This window comes from Apiospora phragmitis, assembly GCF_038363925.1.
Source record: "Apiospora phragmitis strain CBS 135458 chromosome Unknown utg000005l:1.0-4161743.0:1.0-4166827.0, whole genome shotgun sequence".
NCBI lineage: Eukaryota > Fungi > Ascomycota > Sordariomycetes > Amphisphaeriales > Apiosporaceae > Apiospora > Apiospora phragmitis.
In genome coordinates this window covers 2,073,414-2,094,919 of record NW_027117403.1, presented here as the reverse complement: position 1 = coordinate 2,094,919, position 21,506 = coordinate 2,073,414, and the positions used below count along the sequence as shown (strand labels likewise).

Sequence of the window (21,506 nt, the reverse complement as noted above, 5' to 3'; positions counted from 1 at the left end):
AGGTAATTTGCGATTGATTCCGCCCGATGGCGCCCTCGCCGGGGTTTGCTATATCGGATGGTTAGGTGATATTTAATTCTTACATATTCTGACAACCCATACTCCATATCACATTATGTTGCTCACTGCTTCTTGAGAACTGAAGCTAACATGATCTAGATACATCCAGCAAAGGTCTAGGTCCGGTTGAGGCCTTGCAATCCTGGTTTCAAGCTTGCGTTACATGTCACGTTCAATGTAACTTGAGCGCGTGGGATTGGTCTGTCGACAGCAGCCTTCCCTTGCGTGACAACGTCGAGTTCCATGAGCAATGCTCGACATTTTGTGTTACGTATGAAGCATAGACGAGACCAAGTGGTGTCTAGTGGCTGTTACATAGCAAGTATCGGAAGGTCTTGCAAGGCCTGTCTAGGCTACCGTTCAATAATCAAATAAAAAACCAATGATTACTACATGTGTCTTCAACATAAAACTGTGTCTGTCCAATTATTGATCTGCTCTGCTACCAAAGACTTCGACCATGTTTTCTGCATAGTAATTGAAATCATGCTCAATAACGCGTTCCTGAGGCCAATAGACAGTCATGAACCTGTTTATTTCGTTGCACCTTTTCGCTAATGGCTGTTGCACTGGACACCCTCTCTCATCGCTGGTTCGTAAGTTCTCACGGGTCCGTCGTGAAAAGTGAGCAGTTAGTGATAGATGGTAATTCTCAAGGGTTGGATTTTGGTGTTTCACGGGGCTATGAAGGAGATTGCAGAGCTGCCCTTGCGTGCATTATCGATATGAGATAGTCGAATTGGGAAATACCGCTCAACTTTCCAACCTCGCTGCAGAGAACCAGGGACCGACAACTTGCAGACATGATGCTCTTTCTGTCATTTGCCTGCATACGGGCATCGTATATCTATCCGTGCTTATAATTAGTCGACATGTGCTGGCTAGTCGCAATTAATCGCTTAGGTACTCACTACGGTAAAGCAGGCGGGGTAGTCAGCGTTCTGACGCGGACGATGTGGAGAGAATCTGCGTCACTAACACACGGAAGGGGGTCAACCGGCCATACCGGGGAGGGTGTGTGGGGAGGACAACTGCTTTACCAAGGTAATAATTACCGTTCGGCTCGGACGACGAGCACGGCCAGGGATAAGTAAGCGATGGCCGCCATCCCTCCCCATCGGGAATGCGTGCTCACGGGGTTCAACATCATTGTTTCCATCCTTGGCCGTTTCTTATTTTGTGAATTCCCCAGAGGTTGGTACTGCAACTCCATCTGTAGGATTATAAACATTGTCGTTATACTCGACTTCTTGGTGGCTCCCATCACAACTCGTACCTGATATACCCAGTCACTAGTTGTTACGCGCCGTAGCCAGACCAGCGGATATAGTATAATCCGGTCCATCCTCACCCAAGATGATATTCCATCCTCCCTCTTGGATACCCAAGCTACCGTTCGGTAGGTAATGCAGTGATGCCCTGAAAGAAAGGGGGGAAACCAAAAGCGAGGAACTAACACGCTATTAGATCCCCCCAGTACTACGTTGATAGGCGAATTCTGGAGTAAAGAGCGATATGGCCGCCAATCCATCGCACGCTCGCGGAACCCCTTCGTCTGTGGCGTCACGGGCAAGACGTACACGACGAGCGAGATGCGCGAGCGGTACGAGCTGCTCGCCCGGTCTCTCTCCAAGCGCATGGGCTGGCGCGTAAACGAGGACACGCCTTGGGACAAGGTGGTTTGCGTGTACTCGTTCAACTCGGTAAGCTTTTGCTGCCTACCTCTCGCCAGATGAGGCCTTCTTCTCCTTCTTCTTCTTTGCTTATCGCTAGCCAACAGATCGACTACATCATGTCCACCTTCGCCACCCACCGCCTGAACGGCATCGCCACGCCCGCCAACGCGGCGTACTCCCCGTCCGAGCTCGAGTTCCAGCTCCAGTCCTCGGGGGCCAAGGCCGTCATCACGTGCGTGCCGCTGCTGGACACGGCGCTCAAGGCGGCCAAGGCGGTGGGCATCGCCCCGGACCGCATCTTCATCATGCAAACGGCCGGTCCAAGCGGAGACGGCAAACTGTCGTACAAGACGCTCGACGAGCTCATCGACGAGGGACGTTCGCTGCCCCCGCTCGAGTCGCCGGCGTGGACCACGGGCCAGGGGGCACGGCAGGTGGCCTACATCAGTTATTCGAGCGGGACTTCAGGGTTACCGGTACGTTTTCTCTCTAATCCTTTGACTCCAATATTCCAGGCCCATACGTTTTTGGAAGGCGAGGGGTCGTACGCCATATATTTTCTTGGCTAACCTATGTGATCTTTTGCAGAAAGGCGTCATGATTTCTCACCGCAACGTGATAGCGAACATAATGCAGCTCCGCTGGTTTGAGTCCGTCGGGCGAGGCCAGAAGGGCGTCGAGACGCAGGTCAGCTTGGGGGTCTTGCCCCTGAGCCACATCTACGGCCTGATCGTCGTGGCGCTGTCGGGCATCTACCGCGGCGATGAGATCGTTATCCTGCCTCGTTTTGAGCTCAAGAGCTTATTAGAGTGCATACAGCGATTCAAGATCAACCAACTATCTCTGGTAGGCTTCTCTGACTTAACTTCCATACCTAGACTTTGGCATGTTTCACAAGCTGTGTTAAGGACATGAACGAGGACGGAACTTACCTTATTTATTGCTCTGCAGGTCCCACCTATCATCATCCAGCTCCTACAGAACCAGTCCCTTTGCCGCAAATACGACCTGAGCTCGGTGCGCTACGTTTACACGGGCGCGGCCCCGCTCGGCACCGAGACGCATGAGGAGGTGGTCAGGTCCTTTCCCGGCTGGCAGGTCGGGCAAGGCTATGGCATGACCGAGACTGCGACCGTTGTGCTTAGCTCGGGGGAGAACGATATCCTGGTCGGCGCCGCGGGATCCCTGGTCTCCGGCTGCGTAGCCAAAATCATAGCCACAGACACGGGGCGCCCGATCGAGGTGACGGGCCAGGAGGACGGAGAAGAGGAGAAGCGCGGCGAACTGCTACTGCAGAGCCCCAGTATCTCCCTGGGGTACCTCAATAATGAGCGCGCCACTGCCGAGGCCTTCGTATGGGACGAAGATGGGCGGTGGATCCGCACGGGTGACGTCGCCGTGGTGAGACGTAGCAAGGCCGGTCATCAGCATTTTGCCATCGTGGACCGGATTAAAGAGTTGATCAAGGTCAAGGTAAGCAAGACCCGTACCCCGGACATACAAAACACATACCCTGTTGCCTACTGGCTAGGGGAAGTGGAAGCAGAATAACCCGGCTGACAAATGACAGGGTCACCAAGTCGCTCCCGCTGAGCTCGAAGCCCATCTGCTTACGCATCCATTCGTGAATGACTGTGCCGTGATCCCTGTTCCCGACGAGCGCGCCGGCGAGGTCCCCAAGGCGTTCGTGGTCAAAACCCCCGCAGCGGCGGCTGAGGGCCGGTCGGACGAAGAGATTGCGCAGGCGATCTGTAAACACGTCGAGGACCACAAGGCGCATTACAAGTGGCTCAAGGGCGGTGTTGCATTCCTCGACGTTGTGCCGAAGAGTCCTAGTGGAAAGATTTTGCGTCGGCTGTTGAGGGATAAGGAGCGCGAAGAGAGGAGAATTAAAGGGTCGAAGCTGTAAGAATATGGGGATTTAGGTTGTAATGCCCCGGTACGTTTATAATACCACATGTAGTAAAGCAAGCCCGAATATGAGGTTTTACATGATCTTGGTGTTCGACGACTGAAGACCCGATGGATTGGTAATGAGATAGCTGTTAACAATTTAAGTGATAGCCGCATAGCTTATGTCCAGCAATGTAATGGGCGAGGTGCTTAGCCCGTGTTGGTTTACATGTCACTATGCGGGGCTACGAAGCTGTCTAGTGCTGCGGTAGGGAACATGGTGTGCTGCAAGATCAGAACCCGAAAAGAGGATTTCGGAACATTTATTTTTCAAGCTGTACATGCAAGTTCACCAGAGGTGTGATCCCGTAGCAGGCTAGGCTGGTTTAGATAAACCAATGGACTGCAGTTCAGGGTCCTGCCACCGTTGACATACTGAATAACCGCCTCTCGGATCGTCCAATATACTTTTGAATCGGAATCAACGTTGGAGACCTTTCAAACGCTTCAGAGTTTCAACAGCTATTCCTGCATTGATTGCATACCAAGTACACGTCAAAGGCTTTGCCAGATGTTTATTCTAGTGTATAGTTGAACTACGGTCAGCCTAAGCGTTGATTAGATCCAGCCTTTTCTGCTACGATCATGATCAAATTATTGTGAACGGTATCGTTCATTATCGTCATGTGCGTGATGTCGCAGAACTCCATCTATGAAGCCTAGGCCTGATAGTGAAAAGCCTTATACGCCGTTGTATGCCATGTGAACCCATACCCTCCTTGCCAAATAAAATCAAGCCCATACGCTATTTTCGTGTTGCACCTTTAGTTCTTCTTTCCAGGCATGTTGTTGCCCTTCTTCTTGGCGAGCATCTCCTCCTCGTCGGCCTGGATCTCAGCATCGATCTCAGCGCCTCTTGAAGGCTTGTTGCCGTGGGCCTTGGCGGGCAGTGTGGGATCCTTCTTGGTCTGGCGGGTCTCGAGAGAATCCTCATGTCCCTCATCCTTGTGCTCTTCAGCGCCGAGGCGGTTGGCAATAGAGCGCTGGTCCTCTGTAGATATATCTTTAGTATGCGTGGAAGGCTTGGTCATGCCAAGGACGTGGAACAAGTCAGACTTACTGGAATCATTGGCCAAGTGGGAGTTCTCCTTGCCCTCCTCGAAGCGCTCGTGCTCAGTGTTGTCAGGCATTATGATGGTGTTTGTTGTCTTGGTTGAGATGTGTGTGTTTGGTATGATTGGTGTGGAGGATGAAGTAGGTAGGTAGTCACTTGAGGAATAGTGTAGAAGTGAAGATGTATCTGTGTTCTATCTGCGTGCGTTCTACTGGGTTTTATGGTAGATGAGTGCTATGGAGGGGCAGGTTTGCCCAGGAGCAAACAGCTACGTCATTCCTGCCATTGTCCAGAATAGAAACTTTCCTTTGCACCCCAAAGGTACACCCGTAAACCCACAATGGTGCCTGATATGACATCAAAATGGAAAAGTCTTTGGGCGATCTGGGCGATGCAAGCCAGTGTGAGAACGAACGTCATAGATGACCACTTCCCCCATTGCCCTTTCGAGAGCCTGCCCGCTACAGTGGGTCACTGAGCTCTCGGCGATTGACATGGTGCCGCTCTCGAAGCTTTTAAGGTTATGTTAGTTAGGTCCACTATCAGCTTATCAGCTCTCAGCTGGCATATCTACAACGGCCCGCAATAAGGTGGCTGGCATTTACTCCAGACCAAGCTCGCTTCCCTACAGACGGCATACCCAAAATTTCGGGACAGCGACAGAGAGCCTCAGATTGGAATCGCCAGAGCAACCAATTCGGGGACGACTACCACAACCGCCAATATGTCGATGTTCAGGTCCAAGAAGCTGGACATTGGCTCCTTCGTCAACACCCACGTCCTTCGCGACCACACCAAGCGGAAGACCTACGCACAGTTCGAGCCCGAGAGGTACGTCGCGCCGCGCAGCTGCTCCGCTGAGTTTTTGCCTCCAACCGACAATCAAAGCACAATCGCAAACTGACAATTGGGATTTTGCACTGCATACAGACAAGCGCTCCGCCATATCATCCGAAACACTACGCTCCCCGGCGAACGCGGGCAGAGGCCCAGCTTCAGCTCACCCAGATGCACTGCTATACCCGACCTACACAGATCCGCGGCCGATGTTTGTTGGGCGGAAAGGGGCGTGGTATATTCAGAGATTTTAAGATGTCACGAGTACGTGTCGAAAACGAGCAAATCCGCGATCCAAAAGTTGCTAACAATGAACCCTCAGTACAACTTCAGAATGCAGGCTTTGGTGGGCAATATTCCTGGTGTGAGGAAGGCCAGCTGGTAAAAACGAACACGAGACGTCGATGTACGATACTAGAGAACATGGATTCTGTAACTGGGCTGACAGTCGTGCGTATATAATTGTGATGACCTGCGTGTACGAGAATTAGGCGTCTCGCGGGTGGAAGGAAAGCACGCCCTGAAGACGTTGTTGATATGGTGGATGTTGCACAGAGAATCTGTATACACGCCCTCGCATTCCAGCTCCAACTCACCTCATAGAGAAAAATTATATCGTATGCCAAAGTCTTGATGAGAGGCATGACCAACCATCCATTCTATCCTCTTTTGCGTTGAAAATATTCTAGTCAAACGGCAAGCTGCAGTTACTGCTATTCAGGTTTTTTTTGTTTGCATCCTCCAAACATGAAGACGTATGTGAAAGAATCCATCTTCCTACTAAGCTACAAACATTCTTGATCCTTTCAAATTGCAAAGGCAATGAATCCATGTGCTTAGGTACTTACTGTATGCCCATGGTACCCCTTCCCCTCGCCGAACACACTCTTCCCACTCAAGCAGTTGCAGAACCTGACGTTACTTCCTGAACCTGAACAACCTGCCTACCTCCAGCCAACTTACTTGAATAAACAGATTCATTCTGACATACCCAGCAGCTAGCCATCAGCAAGGATCATGTTCCGACGATTGTGGTCCGGCCTGCCCAAGGACCCTGAGTATCCTTCCGATCTGAAGGAACTCGGGTAAGTTTCCCGTCAACTACGCACAGCGTTATCATACCAGCCCATAACTCATCAGCTTCTAGGTACTTCGTCAACGAGAAAGATGAGATCCGCTCCATTGAGAACCCGGACAACTACTTCAATTTCTTCTTGACTAAGAACGCGCGCCACAATGAGCGCCAGCGATACGCAATGAACGGTAAGTCTTTGGCGAGAGTTCTGGTTGCGATACTTATTCCCTTATTTCCATTCTGTCTATGTTACATTTGTTTCGAGTGAGCCGCGAAAGAAATTCCCATCGTTGGTTTTACTCTTATTCCAGCTGGCATGACTGACATACAATCGACCCAGCGGCCTGCGAGAAGGAGGTTCACAGCCGCCTCAAGGCCCTCGGTCTGGAAATGGTTCTGCTACCCCTCGGCATCACTTCCTCCTCGGAGCCCTACGTGCCCATCTTCGCGAGCGCCGACCTGAAGGCCAAATCGCGCGTCGTGCTCATCTTCGGCGAGTCCTCGCAGGACCTCGGCATCCTGGCGCACCGCGTGCTTGGCGGGTCCGGCGGCGTCGACCGAGGCTCCCTCCTCTCTATCGTGCGCGGCTTGCAGCAGCAAAAGTCCGGTCCCGAAGACGACTCGGCCCCCGGCATCATCATTGCCAACCTCGCCCAGCTCATCTGGTCTCCCGAGCTCGAGCGCGCGCTGTCCCAGGTGGCCGCCGAGGCTGCCCCCATGCCCAGCGCCGTACACGGCGGCATGCTGGTCACGGATGAGAAGAACCGTGTGGCCGAGAACCGTACCGCCAAGGACCACGTCCGCTACATTTTCGAGAAGGTCGTTCCGGCCTGCACCCGCGCCGATGCCGCGCTCGAGATCATCGGTCTGGGAGATGGCGCCGACATTGTCGAAGACTACCTTGACCGGGGCGTGACCTGGGGTCGGCTGCAGGGTCGCGTTCGGTGCTTCGCTATCCTTGGCGGGTTCAAATATGTGGACGAGATGCAGTGTGACTCCTTCAAGGCATTCCTACGAGAGGTAAGTGTATATACGTACTCTGTCCCTTTTTCTGCCCGACGGTTGTGGGGCTCTTCCTGCCCTGCCTCCCCTGATACTGAAGCACCACTGCTGTCGCTCTTCCAACATGCTAATCAGGGTCCCCAACAAACAGAAAGCTTGCGCCTGGGTGATCGCTTCCGACCCCTTAGGCACGCTGATCTCGGGCCCCGACGGAAACCCGCACACGACGACCTTCACGCGCCACGGATGCCCCGTCTACAGCGGCGGTGAGCCGTGCTACGTCGAGTGCATCCTTATCAAGGCCCGCTCCGCCGTGCTCGACTGGCTCCAGGCCGTCGCCCTCACGCCCAAGGGCAGTGCGCACTACATGAACCCCGTCGTCGAGTGTACCTACGCCGACGAGAAGCTGCCGGCCTCCCTCGATCCGGACTGGAGCAAGTGGCAGGATGCGCCCCTGGACCAGCAACCTCCCGTCGAATTTGGTACTGCGGATCCGCGCGCGGGTATCAGCGACGACGAGGAGGACGGCGACAAATGGGCTGCAAAGCCGGAGGAAGACGAGGAGGACGAGGAGGATGTCTGATCAAACGACTTATGAACGAACTTTGATGATCTGATGATATTACGACAAACTAGCTAAAACCTAGGCAGTCACTGTGTTTGTAATAGAAGACACATTCAAGGAAAGAAACTGAAGATGTTATTCTGCTGAAATGAGTGAACTGGCCAACTTTAAATGTCCATTTGATTCCTCCCTAATTACACTAGATCAAGCCATCCGACTATTATTCATTTTGCCTCGCGGTATTCCTATCGCCGTGCAGAGCTTTTCGAACGATTCCGCTACAGGAAAAGCCAGCGGTAAAAGATTCCACGTTGGTCTCTCCTCCCATCAAATCTGATATATATGTAGCGTGAGTGGGCACTTGGCCACCGTCCCATGCTTGCTAAATCCGTCCCCCCTCTGGGCTATAATACTTCCAGTCCGGCAGCTCGTAGTCCTCACCCTTCTCCGCAGCCCACCCCGTACGCAATTTTTGTTGCCAGTTTTGCACACCTTTATCATCATCGACAACGGCATATGACCTGCTGTTGCCGCCGCCGCATGTATCTTTTTCCCAGGAAACAGCTCGGATAAAATCCTGAGGGGTCCTTAAGATAGGCTGGTCCAGAAACTCTGCCAATCTTTCCGCCCCAGTCATTTTTTTCATCGTGTCTTCGTTAAAATACAATGGCGGCGACATTCTCGCCTTCGTCTCTAACGAGGATACGGACGACAAGGATGAAGAGGAGGCGTGGTTGGTGGAGTATATTGTCAAAAGGGGCGAGGGGCCCGGGTGGTGTCCGCATTTGTTGGCGACGGCAGTGGTTCCTCTTGTTGCGCATCATACAACTCTCCCTCTACTTCCTCTCCTCCATCCCCATCCCATACCTCCTCTCGTCCTCGTCCTCGGCATCCGGGCCGGACGGAGTTGGTAGGGTTTGGAATCTTCTGGGTCCGCGAGCATCCTCTCGGCCAAACGGGCAGCAGCCGCAGTAGGAAAGATACCTGGGTTATTGCTAGCACTGCTTCTCCTAGACGATGAATTTGATAACGGCTTCGACGATGACCTTGATGATGCGATATGCTGATACAGTTGCACATTTTGTTGGTGGTGGTAGTTCGAGATCGGCGACGGCCGACTTTGATGATTCTGGTGCAGATGGGACTGCATAAACCAAGACGACGAACTCTTAGGCAAAGTATATCGAGAGTGCGTCGCACCGTCTGCCAAAGTCGGCGAGGGCTGCGGCGAACCAGGCGGCGTTTCCTTATCTGCGTCTTTCGACGAGTCTTTCGGCTTGAGCGTCTTCATCTGGATTATGATGGCCGGCGGCATTTTGTTCGAGTTTATCTTGGCTTTCTTGGTCGAGTCGCAGGCTTTGACAGAGGAGAGGATGAGCGCACTAAAGGAGGCGGGTATTCCCAATAGAGAATTGTATAGGGATGTAGGTGCTGTATGTCTCCTAGATGTTTTCGATCGGGGAAAGTAGATAGACGGGTCTGGTGAGGGTGTGAACTGATCGCGGGAATCAATCAGTTCGCCATCTTTGTCCTTGAAGAAATACCTTGCGTAGGCATAAATTTTCTACAATTCGGAGATCTCTGCGATATAAGGTTGACCCCTTTTCTGGAACCTCGACAACAACCTTCACACACCCACAAATTCACATTAGGGCCAAGAGAAAGGAACGAGAGCCTGGCAGTCCTCAGAGGATGAATTGCGTGCGTAATACAATAGCAACAGTCTGTAGATGTATCACATAAGCCATTGCCATTGATGTTGGTCGAGCTGCTATACTACTACTACTACTACTACTACTACTACTACTACTACTACTACTACTACTACTACTACTACTACTACTACTACCGCTTAGCGAGGGTATATTTTATTCGCAGTAGCCAATACGCGGGATTGCAAAAGATAACACCACGCAATCATGCCCGGAACAACGCTCCAAGGCCAAGCTTGGGGGCTTCAAGTACATCCAATATCTCCTGAGCCCTTCTGGTCCGTTCCTTGACGACCTTCTCCTCCGCAGTCCATCGGCCAACCTCACCAGGGCGAGCCTGACCTTCACCCCAGAGACCACCAAACCAGCCGCCGCCAGACTTAGTGGCGGTCGCGCCAGCACCAGCATGCTGCTGCTTCTCCCTCTCTTCCTTCGCGAGACGACCCACCATGGTGGCCCAGTTCTCGAGACCCGTATGCAAGCACTCCTTGCAGGTTTTCTTGGCTGCCTCATCCCGCGACTCCGCGCCCAGCTTGTGCAGCTGCTCCTCAGCCAGGTCAACCGCTTCGCGGGTCCATGCCAGCCCGTCTTGGCGTTCGGAAGACCCATTCTTACTCGTATAGATGATCTCTCCGATGTAGAGGTTCAGGCCAGCTTCCTCGCACAGCTCCTTCGCGTCCCGCAGGGGAGGCGCCTCGCCATCAGGCGGCGGAGGGGGGTAGGCTGGAGGAGCGGCCAGTCGCTTCGCGGTTCCAAGAACATTGGAGACCGTCCATGGCGACGCGGTCTGTCCGTCACCTTCGAGCGTCACGGCAGAAGACGCACCAGCGGCCGGGAGAGAGCGACGAGCTCGGAGAATCGAGATAAGGATCGGGAGGGCGGAAGAGACGTCGTCATTGCGCGCCTTGTGGGCGGCAATAGCCGTAAGTGTGGTGAGAATATTGGCGGAGGGTTGACGAGTGTCTTGCAGTACGAACGTCTGGGGATTGTAAGGCAGCGCTGATGGCAAGGTATTTTCCGAGGCCAGCTGCAAAGCCCACTCGTACATCTTGGCCGATGCATCCGGGAGGCCCTTAAAGTCCAACCAAGCGCCATAGTCCAGGGCGGCGTCCAACTTCTGCTTGTTAGTGAAGCCCTTGGTGGTAAGAATCTTCATATAAAACGTCTCTGGTGCCTCATATGCTACCTCGCAATCCTTCTCATGCGGTGCACTTGGGGAGCCGGGTGGTATAGGCTTAGGATTTGGGTTGGACGGCCCGAACACCTGTTCCGCCGGGAAGACGATATGTCTTGTCGTGTCCACCAGGTGGTTGTCAAGCTTCTCTGCAGCCTTTGCGCATAGCATTAGGACCTCGTAGTAGCCTCTTCTCCACGGCTCACTCTTCGCAGTAACATCCTTTCCTGCATTTCCGACTCCGTCGATCCAAATACCGCCGTCCAGCAACTCCTTCAACTCGGCACCATCTGTTGCCGGGTCTTCCAGCCGCTCCAGAACATTCTTGGCGAAGCTGCCGATTTGCACCCAGTTGGGCTGCGGAGTATCTGTCCGGTCGGGGCCCCATTTCAGAAGTCTGAATCGCAGCCTCGTGATAAACCTCCATTCGTGAGGACTCGGGTATCTTCGCTCCAACCACTCTTGCTGGATACTCCAGTAGCCAACCAGGAGACAGGCCACGATGGCCCATGTGTATACGATATATTTAGCTCCCAAGAAGACCTCGTAGACCAGCCACCGTTTCCGCTCGGTCGTGAGGTAGCGCCATTGTTTTTTTCGGGACAGGGGGTTGGATAGAAAGGGGAGTTGTGGTCGCGAGATCGAGGTCAAGTGACTTTGGCGTACAAAGAGTCGTGCTACCGAGGGTCCCTTTGTTTGCAATGGTCTCGCAAGGATGAGCCGCCGCATTGCCAACCGTGACTGCATCATGATTTTCGATCACCAGAAGCTCCCTGCGCAGATGTTCGAAGGCACATGGGCGACAACAGCGTATAGTGTTGATGCCCGGTGGGTCGAAACCAGTCCCTCAGGTTGGAAGCTATAATGTGTAGCGATTAGAGCTCAATCCCTTGCTTCCGGTTCAAGTTCCAGCATACCTGGTTCGAGTGAATCATGACAGACCTAATAATCACGAGCTGGGGTGGCGCATCATCAAGGTCTATCAATTGAGGAGGTGTTCTCGATTCGATGATGAGAAATGAGGTCAATCGCCAAAAAGCCAATCAATTGATTGCTTACTAAATCCTCAGTATTGAAAGTCCCTGGTTGAAGCTTCTTATCCGGATGGTCCGTGCATAAAGCGACGATGCTGTTACCCGGGGTCTTCGCAAGGCTGGAGAGAATACAATGGCAGATGTAGATGCAGATGGGGCGAGCTATGTAACTCCGCTTTCTTACATTGATCGACTTGTAGTGTATGTAGCCTTTAACGCCAGGGCGACAGGAGTGCTCCATACATGCTCTGGGCAGAAAGTCGAGATTATGGGCCAGTATTGATACTCAACGTCTGGTACACACCCGATCACTTGGATTAGTAGTCACTACTCCTTGCTTGGCTGCTGCAACGAATTTGCTTTTATTGTGTAGGAGATATTGTCTGTCAAAAGGAATGCGGGTATTTTATCATAAGCTACTGAGTACAATTCCAGCAACGAGAATGGGGAATATGAAGGAGGGTACTTCCAAATCAACATTGTCGGATCGTGAAAACAACCATGCCTACCTACCATGCTACTAAGTCATACTGGAATTCCCCCAACGCATCATATCATCCCTCTCTCAGACAAATTGACAAAGTCGATAAAGGCAATAACAACCCTCGCTCCCCTTGAAGATCCTTCTGATTCTTACAGTATACATTGCACAACTAGGCGCATTCGTTCAGCAAGGCTTTACAATTTAGGAGCTGTTGTCGCGCTTCTTGTCCTCGACAAGTCCCTCCTCGACATAGGAAGGCGGGGTATCAACTTCCTCCTGGTGAGACATGAGGCCGGCCTTCTCGTCGCTGGCGGCAGTCTCGTTCTTGGCGGCCTTGTGGACAGAGTGACCACGGCGACGATGGTGTCGACGGGTGCCGGCAGGGCGGACAAAGGTGCGCCAGAGGCAAACAATAGCGGTACCAACCAGCATTCCGAGGCTGTGGATGTATTATTAGCATATATACATTGGTAGAGGTTTAGTACTGGATAACTTACATGCTAGCGCTGACACCAGCAACGATTCCGATGGCAATGGGCAACAGAATGTGGGAGGCAATGTTCTTCATGAGCTGGCTCCATTGGGCGCGGTGGTTGGGTGCGTCATTCAGGTGGTGGGGGCCGGGGTGACGGTGCATGCCCTCAAGCTTGCCCATGGCCTTAGGTTTACCGTGGCACGACTTGAAAGCACGCAGGCGGGCGATTTGCTGCATGGCGGCAGCCTTCATGCGGCAGACCCAGCTGGTGCACGTCTCCGGCTTGCCCTTCTGGCCGCTCTCGGAAGCGGTCACATCAATGTCACCAATCATCAGGCCGCCCTCGGGTGTCTTGATGACCTTGACCTGGACGTTGGGGAGTCCGTCAATGAAAACATTGCCGACCTCGATGATTTGCAGGTCGAGCTGGTACAGTTCCAAATTGTCCTCCTCGTTCTTGGCGACGGCGGCGGTGCGAAGTCCGAATCCGAGTGGGAACTCATTCTTGGTGTGCCTCATGTGGCCCGGTCGCATCATCTGGTGGTGTGGCAGAGCGTCGTTTTGCAGCTTGGCGCTCAGAGTGCTGGCCATCGGGTCGGAGTTGGGGTAAAGCTCGAAGCCGTTCAACAGTAAACGATCCGAGTTGGCGGCGTGGTCCACGCTGAAGTCCAGCTCCAGGTGACTTGGGATGTCGGCGGCAGCCAGCTTAGACATGGCATGGTGACGACCCGGAGCCAAGGCGGAGCATCCAAGACACTCGAGCTTGAGAGTTCGCTTCTCCGAAATCTGAGGGATGCGCTCGGCGTTGATGGGAACGGGAAGAGTGGTGATGACATCGTTCTCGGATGACTCGGACAAGGGAAGTAAGAAGGCGTTGGTCGAAGAGACCGCCAGGCCCGCGGCGGTAAGAAGGGATGACAACTGCATTTTGTCAGGTGTGTTGTGGATGTATGAAGAACAACTTCTTCTTGGATATGGTACAACAAAGTAGAAAAGGTGAGGAAACGGTCGTGATTGAGAGTTGGATAGATAGGGAAAAGAAGGGAGGGACTGGAGGTGGAGTTTGTTATTTAGTCAGGTTGTAGGATGAAGTTGAATGGGCTGAAAGTAATAAAGCTGACGACGTGTGACGGGGGGGCTTGCCTTTGTCTGAGACTCTGAGGTCACTTCTTAGCCCCCCTTTGGCCCCCTTGAAGGCGATCCAGCCCAGACTAGGCACGCTCCGCCTCAGATCTGGCAGCAGGTGTCAGCTGAGCCCAGCAGGTGCCAGTCAGGAACAGTCGTCGTCATCCAATGATCGGACCCTCCACTACGGCCTCGGGGGAAGTTCTAGTTGAGGGGCCAGCGCGTCCCCATCGAACCTTGTGGATCTGCTGGGCTCCTGCATCATGCAGGAAAACGAGGTTGGCACGAGAATTCCGTGTGTGTCGTTTCCCATCTGGTCATCCTCTCGTGATGCCATCCTGGGTGGAAGTGGGCTCTCGGGGTACATCCCATTCTGGCCAATTGCATATCCTCTCACCACCGCATCAACATACATACAACGTACGAGGAGAACTGTCTGACTATACTTCAACCTACAATACGCGCCCTGAATCCAGATTCGGTTGGGTATCCGTATATTCTGCTTCGCGTTATTGTTTAGTGGCGTTGTAGCGCGGTGATTCGCACACGTACCGATCAATAGGTACTCATGCATTACGTCGGTTTTCAGTCGAGACTGCTAAGCCATCAACAAAGCTCACTGAAAGCTTCGATCTGCAGGGAGACCGCAACTATCAACTACTACTACACCCAATCTTGCGCTCCTTAAGGTAAAATGCATGACCCTGGGTAACTCTGTAACATTAGTCTTCGAAATCCCTAAAAGCTCTCCGAAATTCGAGTTCGTTCTACGGAGTATCACTATGTGAATGAGATTAAAATCATTTCGTACGGCTTGAGAATGAATGGCAAGTGAATCCGTTGAGGTCGTATTATTGATGTATGTTAAGGTATGCATCTGTCTTAAGGAGCGTGAGTTAAGATATCGAGTACCTTAATATTTGAAGTCAACGAACATGCAGCTTTTGACTAATAATCTGCAACTGAAATCTACCAGCTCGCATATATTTCAACGTGACTTCACCACTGGAGCTTGATATTTCCATTGCCCAAGGCTATGTAGATACCAGGCAGGCCTCAACTTAGACGTAACACAGATTTGGAGATATGTTTAGTTGTGTGGATGACCCTCCGCCTCAGCCTCGGACTCAGTTGGATGCCGGAGCAAACACCGTGCCTCTTGGAGTCTCGGCCCTTGTTGTCTTTCCATCTGGCTATAAACGATTGTGAAAATGTTGAGGTTGATCAAAATAGTCGAGAGCCTTGTGGGTGATTTAGCAGGGTGGTGAAGCCTACCAAGCTCACCTCTCCAGGTTGTAACCGCCGAATAGGGGCAGAATGCACATCAGCAGCGTACATAGGCAGAGGAGAAGAGACGTGTGCTAATATCGGCGTTTTTCGCATAGTTCTCTAAAGCCTATCAGCTCCTAAAGCTGGCTAGCAACAGCCGTTTGATGTTACCTGAAGGAGGACGTCGAGCCCATAGTCATGATCACAGCGACCGCGCAGTCGATTCCCTTTCGTAGCCACTTTGCATGATATATTGGGGATATAGCAGTCGGTCTCTGCATAGCTAGTCCAGCAGTGGCAGCATGTGTCGCTGGTTGAATTGGCTTTGCAATGCCGGTATACTCGGGTTGAATCCCTCATATCAAGAGTCTAGTAGTATGATGTAGGAGAATCATCTGCTAATAGCGTTGTTGGGGGCATATCTATACGGAGCAAAGCAGCATTCACCGCCATCGTCTGAGCATATTAGGTGATATCTTTACATGTACTATTTGCCAATATGCTGTCTCGGATACGATCCAAGACAAAACAGGAAGTCTCGTTCATTCCAAGTTACAGCACTGAGGGCGATGTCCAAGACGTCCGAAAACCCAGCTCTTGACGTCTCCCTTCTTTCATCCCGATCCCAGGTAGACATCATTGTCAGAATACCCCCGAAAGTGATCCTGGAATAAATGTTCGATATTGTGGAAATACCAGAGACAAGATCGTTCTGGCGATTGAGTTCCGCAGTCACATAAGATCTCGGTCCAGTTAATTACAAGGAGGAAAGGGTATCATCAAGCATAAGCATCCAGCCAAGACGGGGCTTTTGTTTCTAGGACGCAGCATCGTTCCGATTCAACAGGGTCTACAATATGAGAATCACTGCAGTGTGCCCAAGCGAAGTCGATGGGTAACGAAGGCGAACTAGATGCAACATTTAGTTACATTTGGAGAAGCAGATTGAATGAGTCGGTAAGCAACTACAGCTGTGAGATATGAGAGCTTCCGGGGCCGGTAGAGAACCCATGCCCATCATTGTTATTCTAAGCCACCGTGTCTCTATTCATTTGATCTATTCATATTAACTCGAACTCTCATCTCAGTACGAGAGCCATGCTCACATACCGCTGGTAAGTATCTCGGATTCAGCATCAGCAGGCAGGGGATGGAAGGCTAGATGGGAACAGCCCACAACCAAATGAAACAGTTCGCTCTGTCACTTATAGAGACAGTTTTTGATCATATATACTTTAAAGCAGACAATTATGCTCTATCCGCTTGCGAGGATGCTGTTCGTTCTGGGTGTTCTCAGCCTCCGGGTCAAAGTTGGTGCCCAGATCATGCAGCAACATTACGCTTTCTACTACTTCTGATAGAAAATAGTATTCGAAAGAGCCTCAATAGTTTACATCATAGGCTATGGACTGTATTGATTTAGGAGTCCTATATCTTGGGCCAGTCAAGGTAGATACTACATATGCTTTACACACCAGTGACGTAATCGACTCGTCGCATACAGTGACTTCACCATCGAAAGCCACAGGATGAGCAGGCCAGTACGCAAACAAACCACTGCACCACCAGGAGAAGAGAGTCGATCCTACCGCATATCCAAATGTCAACAAACATGCCATCGTTAGCATCCGGACCAGAGGAGCCCAAAAACAGCACCTCGTTCCTCAGCACCTACAAGTACAAGCTCCTAGTAGCCACCTACTTGGGCGTCACCACGCTGCTCTGCTATCGGGTGCATCGGCAGCCGTACGCCTCGAACATCAAGTGGGAGCAATACGAGACGATATTCAAGGGCACCTCGCTCTCGGCCGTAGTGGGCGGGGTGCTCATGAGCAACGGGGGATAGAGGAGATATACGATGTACCGGTATTGACAAGGGGGAGATGTGACGCTTCCCCCTATAAAGCAGCAGTAACGGAAGCTGCTAATTTTATGATCGTGGAATCGAAGGATTCAAAGGATACATCATAGAAACCCACGTGTTCGAAGGACGAAATATTCGCTTGCAGAGCTATCAGACATGACAAGAAGGATCCAAGACCACATCGCAGGGTTCTAAGCAGGGAGCCTCGCACACGACTTGAAGACACAGCATGTTTTACGTGCATTCCAATGACCATAATTTCCCCTCAGATAGATAGATAGATTTGGTGTCCATCACGAAAAGAAATTACCGGCAAAGAAGCAATCAACTGACTGAACGCGGAAATTGCTGGCGAAAATGGCACATCTACTAGACTGACCGTCATCCACGAGCGTCCCTTACTACTTCCTGGATGATCTTGAGAGTGATTTAATCCAGAGCCCATGACTGACCAACGCAGAAGATTGACGATTGCGCTAAATAAGTTATTATTACCAAAGAAGCTTGCCATATCTACGAAACATTCGGCCGAGATTAGGAAGATAGAAGACCTCACTCAGCTGCCCAGGTTTACTCGTTCGAATTCGCCACCCTTCGCATCTCTCGGGCGCGTCGCGGGCTCCACGGCCCACCTATCATCTATGTACAAAAAAGCAGTGCAATTGACAGCATCCTGACTGACGATAGCATGACGCTTAGGCGGGGTATATAAGTCAACGAATGAGATGAAAATAGATTGGCTGAGATGATACTGTAATTCGCAAATCACCTCCGGGACGGATAGGTGTCTTAGTTGCGATGCGCCTAAAAGAAACGGCCCAGATGTGTGCCGGACGCGTGAGCGGCAGAATAGAAGGGATCTAAAGACTTGCCTGAAGTGGAAGGAGACGGGCTGGAACCGGAGATCCCAGTTTCGAAGATGTGATTGGCGAGGGCCGATGACTTGGCAACTGGCGATCTGAAACACTCCTGTCGCAAACTCGAGGCTCTGCCAGCTTTTGTCGTTTTCTGGCTTGCTATTGACCCTGGAGGTCATATGATTGGCAGGCCATACGATCCAATAACCTCAGCGTACGGCGCCAAGGGCCCGGACCGACTTACGACGTGCAAAAAAGCACGCAAACAGCCTGAGCGGTCTGTCTGTGCTAAATGAACTTGATTGAAAATGGACCGGGAAATTCGACAAGTCCAATAAGCCATCCCTTCTCTCCTTCATCCTCCTACTACCATTATTCGACGCGGTTACCGCGAGGGACCAGGAGGCATTTGTATGTAACATAATAAGCTGTCAATGCCGCTAGGTTACATAGTCGCAGCCAACATCGGGGCAAGTGTTTGGCGCAACTTACCCAACGTGCCATCGCTTACTACTTAGTGGTTACTGTTAAGACAATGCGCAGTGACACAGGGTGACAGGCCGGATAGTCGAGATTAGGATGTCCATGTCATCTGATGTCTGGGGCATTTGCGTTGCCTTTAGCAGGAGCAACAAGCCTCAAGAGCCTAAAGACGGATGGCATCTGTTCCATTCCCTGGTTGTGTAGCCCCGGATTTCATTTCATTCCGTGGGCCTGCATCTATAACGAACACAGGTCTCCATGCTGTAGATAGCATTTCTAGATTCGATAAGATGAAAAACAAAATAAGAAAGGGTCAGTCGGAAGGTAAGACAGCGGGATGGTGAGCTGTCAGAAACAACCAAGGTTTACCTAGCTCATGCGGCTGGGGAAAACGGTCGGCCGTTTGGTTAGCTGGCCCGACCGACCGCGTGGAACGGGATCGATAGCAAACCAGCAGCAGAAACAAATGATGTGCCGCTATGCATTAAGCATTGGTTTCTTCCAAGCGAAGTGTAAACAGTGGAGGCGCGAAAGACGGGTGAGCTGGCTTTCCGTCGGTATGGTTGCTGCTGGCCAGGCAGGCAGGACCAGAGAGAGCATGATTATCCGTTGGCGCCCCCTGGGAGCGCGCCAAGTGTCAGACAAGAGATGGGAATATGGACTGGAGAATCAGATATGCATTTCGAAATTTGCAACACCGACTGCACGTAGCTGCGGCTGTGGGGTCCTGTTTCTTCCCCCCGATTTTGCCTTACTGTTGTTCGATGAAAAGGTGCCAAGTGATGGAGAGCCCCAAGAGCCCGTTTGATTATATATGGCGCCGTTGGTTGATATTGATTGCAATCGGTCATTGGGGGTTCGGGCCACGGCGTCCCCCCCTTCTATTGAGCCGTAGCCGTACCTGGACATCGGCATTCAGGTGGATGTTGATGTGCGTGTCCACTTGGCCGGTCGAATCTGGGCCGGTCGCTCATGGGGGCTCAAGCCAGCCATCTTGTGAGCCATGCTGAGGGAGCTGAGGATATTCGGAGATCTCGCACCCAGCACAGAGAAATAAGCTACAGAGGAGACCCAGACCAGGCCGGGGTCCAGGGAAAACAAGGGGTTTAGACAGGTTTAGATAGCTGCAGGTGATGACGCTAGTGTTTCCGATTGGGGGGTTGTCCATTTGTGATTCGTCGTTGCGGAATGGACCCTGCAGAAACGACAAGGGTTCCTGACTTCGGGTAGTACGACGTAAGTTGCAGACTTAGCCCCAGGAACAGACCAGAAATACATAAGCAGAGGGAGAGGGACAGAGAGAAGATGGAGGCAGTACCCAGGCCAAGCTGAGAGAGGGAGAGGCTACTGACATGTATTGCTATCGGGAATTACTATCTGTCCCTCACTCTCAAGTGACGGTGGTTTCTGGCGGGTTTGCTCTCCGTTTAGGCCAAGTTAGCATGGTTTAATAGAACAGTTCTTTATTTGGGGCAACCAAATCAAAGAATATGCAAGAAACAGCAAGCGCGAAGGGAGACCCCAATCTACCTCTCGCTCGCCGTGATATTTAACGAAATAGCCCAGCCAAGATTGTTCGGAAAGAACAAGGCGCCTACGAAGGCTGGAATAGATGAAAAATGATGCTGTTTGTTCAACCCTTCTGCTCTAAATTTGGAAAGGGGCCCACGAACTACCAAAGACACGAGAGACGCCACACACGGTCCGGACTATATCTTTTGTATGTCATGCCTGGTAAGGCTTCACCCAACAGGGCACTTAGTCACTTCGTAATTTAGAAAAAGGACCAGCCCGTCGTCTACTTGGTGAGGATGAAGGGAACAAGAAGAACTTATATGTATGCCCTCTTTAATATACAATACCTAAGTACTCCGTACACACACATGTAATATGGGTCACTGGCCCGGAGATTTGATCGAGTATGCACAAGTTGCTAGAGCCACAAGCGATGGAACGTCGAACGTCGGCGCCGGCCTATTTTCATTTTCTGTGCCTCTATTTTCTCCATGCACTGCCCTCTTCGTTCGTCCCTCCCATTGTGATTATTCGCCTGTGTTTTCTTCTCGTTGGGTTTTTCTGCCCCGTCACGTCAGTCACGGTAAATAGTTCCGATATACTTTCCTCTTCCGTCAGACCAGACAGGAAACAGTTAGCTAGTCGGCTGGCTATTTCTCATTTCTCACTCATCTAAGCTCCCTGACATCAGTCAACTTAAACCTTCGTTTCTTTCCAAGTCGTCCAGGCGCAAGTTGCCTTTTTGCCCAAGCGCAACTGTTTACGTCGGCTGATTTCCTGCTTTCCTGCTTTCCTGTCGCTCTTTTGGATCTCTGTCCGGCTCAGCTGTCTGTCTATCTATCCGATTTTCTTCTGGACTGAAAGCTGTGTGCGTGTGTCTTGACGACATTCCCCAGCGTTTTCTCTCGTTCAAACCCGACCCAAAGCGCAGTATCTTCCGCGAACCGTCTGTCTGTCTGTCTGTATACCAACACTCGCATCGACACCTGCCGACGAAAAAAGGCCAACAACACCAACAACAACATATCGCACCCACCAGCAACGACAGAAGTATTTGTGTGCTTGTTGCTTGATTGACTCTTGATCGCCGCCCAAGTCTACCCGCATAGGCTTCTGAATCTCTCTCTGCTTCGCTTCCACCACCCGACCCTGTTCTTCCCGCAAACCTGAAACACGACGAGCTTCCGAGGTTGCACTACCACCAGTCTCCCACCACCACGCACTTCAGGACCAGCCTCGCTCTCTGCCTGTACCCTCGGAATTCCCTCACGCCCGCGATTCTCATTGGGGAT

General features: G+C 51.7%; 8 protein-coding genes across 8 annotated transcripts; 4 read left to right on the top strand and 4 right to left on the bottom strand.

Moving 5' to 3' along the window:
• Nucleotides 1-1,416: 1,416 nt before the first annotated feature.
• PG994_004686 (uncharacterized protein) lies at nucleotides 1,417-3,645 on the top strand (the record flags this gene model as incomplete). Its single annotated transcript, XM_066856095.1, has 6 exons — nucleotides 1,417-1,459; nucleotides 1,528-1,763; nucleotides 1,841-2,212; nucleotides 2,325-2,582; nucleotides 2,688-3,209; nucleotides 3,307-3,645. 6 exons carry the CDS (start codon nucleotides 1,417-1,419, stop codon nucleotides 3,643-3,645), a joined length of 1,770 nt encoding a protein of 589 aa, XP_066718262.1.
• Nucleotides 3,646-4,453: 808 nt separating this feature from the next.
• PG994_004685 (uncharacterized protein) lies at nucleotides 4,454-4,819 on the bottom strand (the record flags this gene model as incomplete). Its single annotated transcript, XM_066856094.1, has 1 exon — nucleotides 4,454-4,819. One exon carries the CDS (start codon nucleotides 4,817-4,819, stop codon nucleotides 4,454-4,456), a length of 366 nt encoding a protein of 121 aa, XP_066718261.1.
• Nucleotides 4,820-5,467: 648 nt separating this feature from the next.
• Nucleotides 5,468-5,965, top strand: PG994_004684 (uncharacterized protein; the record flags this gene model as incomplete). The annotated part of the gene is made up of 2 exons (XM_066856093.1): nucleotides 5,468-5,574; nucleotides 5,674-5,965. 2 exons carry the CDS (start codon nucleotides 5,468-5,470, stop codon nucleotides 5,963-5,965), a joined length of 399 nt encoding a protein of 132 aa, XP_066718260.1.
• Nucleotides 5,966-6,597: 632 nt separating this feature from the next.
• Nucleotides 6,598-8,240, top strand: PG994_004683 (uncharacterized protein; the record flags this gene model as incomplete). The annotated part of the gene is made up of 4 exons (XM_066856092.1): nucleotides 6,598-6,665; nucleotides 6,728-6,843; nucleotides 6,996-7,675; nucleotides 7,809-8,240. 4 exons carry the CDS (start codon nucleotides 6,598-6,600, stop codon nucleotides 8,238-8,240), a joined length of 1,296 nt encoding a protein of 431 aa, XP_066718259.1.
• Nucleotides 8,241-9,232: 992 nt separating this feature from the next.
• PG994_004682 (uncharacterized protein) lies at nucleotides 9,233-9,537 on the bottom strand (the record flags this gene model as incomplete). The annotated part of the gene is made up of 2 exons (XM_066856091.1): nucleotides 9,233-9,366; nucleotides 9,423-9,537. The coding sequence occupies 2 exons, from the start codon at nucleotides 9,535-9,537 to the stop codon at nucleotides 9,233-9,235; spliced, it is 249 nt and encodes an 82-aa protein (XP_066718258.1).
• A 602-nt stretch (nucleotides 9,538-10,139) lies between these two features.
• Nucleotides 10,140-11,855, bottom strand: PG994_004681 (uncharacterized protein; the record flags this gene model as incomplete). Its single annotated transcript, XM_066856090.1, has 1 exon — nucleotides 10,140-11,855. The coding sequence occupies one exon, from the start codon at nucleotides 11,853-11,855 to the stop codon at nucleotides 10,140-10,142; it is 1,716 nt and encodes a 571-aa protein (XP_066718257.1).
• Nucleotides 11,856-12,827: 972 nt separating this feature from the next.
• Nucleotides 12,828-14,028, bottom strand: PG994_004680 (uncharacterized protein; the record flags this gene model as incomplete). The annotated part of the gene is made up of 2 exons (XM_066856089.1): nucleotides 12,828-13,065; nucleotides 13,124-14,028. 2 exons carry the CDS (start codon nucleotides 14,026-14,028, stop codon nucleotides 12,828-12,830), a joined length of 1,143 nt encoding a protein of 380 aa, XP_066718256.1.
• A 3,079-nt stretch (nucleotides 14,029-17,107) lies between these two features.
• On the top strand, nucleotides 17,108-17,341 carry PG994_004679 (uncharacterized protein; the record flags this gene model as incomplete). Its single annotated transcript, XM_066856088.1, has 1 exon — nucleotides 17,108-17,341. The coding sequence occupies one exon, from the start codon at nucleotides 17,108-17,110 to the stop codon at nucleotides 17,339-17,341; it is 234 nt and encodes a 77-aa protein (XP_066718255.1).
• Between the last annotated feature and the right edge of the window lie 4,165 nt (nucleotides 17,342-21,506).